We start from the raw sequence: 3,385 nt of genomic DNA, 5'->3' as shown, positions 1-3,385 counted from the left end.
ATAGGAGGAAATACGGAATTGCGGCACAAATCTGAACGGCTCGACCTATGCTCTTAATATTCAGTGTATAGTGTGATTGGCAGGAAACCCATGTGAAGGGCAGTGGGGGAAAGGTCAGATATCAGACATTTTCTGAGGACGTGGCCTAACGGACAGAGTGAAAAACTTTTTTGTTTCAGTGCTGACCTACCATTTTTATCACTTTATTGAAAGGACCATGAAATGTGCTTTCCACTGACGTGCGAAGAGTGTCTGATAACTTTTTGACCCTCAAGAGGAGGGTTAAACATGGATTCCGGAACTGCCTCAATGATGTCACAGTGTTCTCATATTCATGGCACATCCATAATCTAGAAAGCCAATAAGCCTGGATAGCCCAACGGCTACAGCACAGGATTACGGCTCAAAGGTCCTTGGATCGAATCCCATCAGATTTTTTATGTGTTTTAGACCTGTTTTCTGTATTTTTCTATCTTTATCCATTTAACTATTTTTTTCCAATTAACACAAATATTTACATGATTTATTTACAACAATTTCATAACAACAAATAATTTATACAACAATTACATTTTTTTTTTTAAATAGGGTTAGGGTTAGGGTCACAATGCACCATAAAACAGGAGTTTCAGGCACGCGATTTGTATCAACCAATGGGATTTGGGAGGTATGCAGAATGCAGAAGGTTGCTGAAATGATGTGTACGCAACTGCGTATCTACATATCTGCGCCTAACAAAGGTGTCACTACGCACGACTTAAATGTTACGTTTATAGCCATAGGCATAGCAACAGACCTCAGATGAGCCCAGTCGCTCTGCGGCTCTTGTTATATTATATGATTGTTTTATGTAGAAGGGTTGCTTGCACAGTCGCCAGTGTTTATCATTGAGTTTTCAGAGTGTTCTCGCTGAATTAACCTGATTGAAAATTGGGTTTGTAAAGGAACCCGTAGTGTTCAGAAAGTGGACAGAAAAGTGTCTGGTTAACAGTAAAAATTACGTGACAGCAGTATCACTTTAATACTCTGAAGTTTGAACATAAGATTTCAGTTTAGGTATAACATTGCAACTCTAGGTTTAACTTTTTTGCGTATGACAGGGGAAGCTTGTAGCATGAATATTATACTGTCAGAGAATTTGGCATTTTTACACGAAAGCAATAGGTGCTCATAATCATGGCATTCTGGGTCGATTATAATTCGCAAGCCCAAACTGCGAAACCAACGCGGTTATTATGGGAAAGCAACTGGTTGGTTGCAGTGATTGATGCGATGTCATCGTTGGCAGGTATCTGACAAAGCGAGAGCAGAAGCTGCGGCAGAAGCGGCATCATGTTGAGAAACTGTTGGCATGGAAACAGCGGTTGGACCAGGAGGACAACAGACTCAAGTCTTTGGAGAAGGCCGTACTGAAAGGCAGCATCACGAAAAGCTCCGAGGTCCCAGCAGGTGAAGCCATGTTCGTGTGTCACCGAGTTTAAGTGTTGGATAAAGACTCCTTGCATCCTGCTGTGTGTCACCGTGAAGTGAAGACGGACACTTGATGAGAGTCTTTGATGAGGGAGATTGAAATGGACTTTTTTCAAAATATATATATATATATCGTATCTATATAATATAACTATAGAATTTTATAGTTTTGAACTTTACGTTTCCAACTTGCTGATTATAAGCTGGCTCACGTGCTTTTATTTGGCTGCATTCAGAAAACTCTGCACGTCTACTCACCTTTTATACTCGTTTAAGACTAGAATTTACAGACAATTATGGACACTTCAGTTACGCCCCGTAACTAAAGTGTCCATAATTGTCTGTGAATTTTATAACAGACTTTCCATAACTATCGATAATTATCTGTAGATATCCGTAATTCTATTTAGTTGTTCGTAGTTCTTGACTAATATCCTCAAAACGCCGGTAATTTCTATGCCATAGTGTGTGCCCACAACGTAGCAGCAACGCAAGTTAATTACTCATTTATTTATTAAAACATTGATTAACTAATGATATAAAAATAGGAAAATATCTTAATATAGGAAGCCTAATAAAAATAAGAAAGCCTAAAAACAAAGAAAAATTATATATCATGTAAGTAATTAGGTAACTAGAATTTAAGTTAGGGTTGGTCAAGGTAACTGACATGTGTTAGTAAACAACACACAATTTCAAAATTATTAACTTAATGATTATTTCTCCAGACCTATTGCCAAGTAAGGTGAAATCGCCCGTGACTGCTGCATTGACCACAGCCCTCACTGACCAAGTGACGACGGCCGCAGACGACACGCTGCAGGCCGACCAGTCGACGGTCATCGAGACGGAGGCGTCACCTGGTGGCTCGAGCAATACGACCGGCGACACGGAGAGTGGACAAGTGAACGACGTTAGTGGTGAGTAGGGTTTAGCATTGGCTTCTGCCTTCTTATTGTGATAATCGCATGAGTATACATGCACAGCAGGGGACGTCTGTGGACATATTATTTACTTGTAGTCGACCACTCTTAGCATCCAGGTAGGGTGCGTGTGGGTGTGATGTTTCGTGTTTTTATCATATTGTCGATTTTTTTATATTGATTGCACACGTAGTGTAGCGTATGTGTTTACAGTTTTTGTACAGGTAAAGGGTGAGCACATACTTCAATAGATTAAATACACATGCGATTGGCCAGTTACGCTAATAAATACCCAGTAAACCATTATTTATGTTGTATGATATTATATGTTATATATATATATATATTATGTTTCAAAAAAGAATTAAGTGTGTTGCAATAAGTGCTTTGATATTGATGTGTAACTGTCATTTTGTCCACGTACATGTATTCTGTCAGTATGGGCGTTTAGATGACATTACAGATGTCTAACTGTCTTCTGTTTGCGTTGGTAGGTGACAGTCAGATCGTGACAGCCGGTGACGAGTCGGTGACGCCGCGAGCGATCACACGACAACTCTCCGATGTGCAGACGACTACTGACGCCTCGATCGGCGAGGAGGTGGCAACGCCGAGCAAGGGGAGGTGAGTCGTCGCGCAGCTGTTACACAGTGCAGACGAAACACTAAACTAGTATTACACTAAACTAGTAACAATACCACACAATTCACAATACCATTGCATACAGAAGTATTCTGTCGCTTAAGGCCACTGCACACTAAAGCAATATAGCTCAGCAATTGGATTCACGAGCAATATTGCTCTAGTGTGCGGGGGCATTTTACTGCGCCAAACAACTCGCGAGTCCGATTGCCTACACATCAAACATGTTTGATATTTTTACGGCAGCTTAGCAATATTGCTGTAGTGTGCGGGGGTATCGAGGCTAATTGTTCACGACACATTCACAGCCATAACAATTGACACCATTATTGTTACCATTGTTCTTGCTA

At 40.5% G+C, this 3,385-nt stretch overlaps 1 protein-coding gene across 1 annotated transcript in view; it reads left to right on the top strand.

The window, feature by feature from the left end:
• Positions 1–3,385, top strand: part of LOC106806275 (centrosome-associated protein 350-like) — a 29,565-nt gene that overhangs the window by 16,164 nt on the left and 10,016 nt on the right. The window contains exons 15-17 of the mRNA XM_014808153.1: positions 1,289–1,449; positions 2,199–2,390; positions 2,888–3,017. Coding sequence (XP_014663639.1) covers positions 1,289–1,449; positions 2,199–2,390; positions 2,888–3,017 — 483 coding nt within the window. The remainder of the gene's footprint in view (positions 1–1,288; positions 1,450–2,198; positions 2,391–2,887; positions 3,018–3,385) is intronic.

The sequence above is a fragment of the Priapulus caudatus genome, unplaced genomic scaffold (genome assembly GCF_000485595.1).
Source record: "Priapulus caudatus unplaced genomic scaffold, Priapulus_caudatus-5.0.1 Scaffold151, whole genome shotgun sequence".
Taxonomy (NCBI): domain Eukaryota; kingdom Metazoa; phylum Priapulida; class Priapulimorpha; order Priapulimorphida; family Priapulidae; genus Priapulus; species Priapulus caudatus.
Note: the sequence above shows the minus strand (reverse complement) of the source record. Positions and strands in the feature narration are given on the sequence as shown.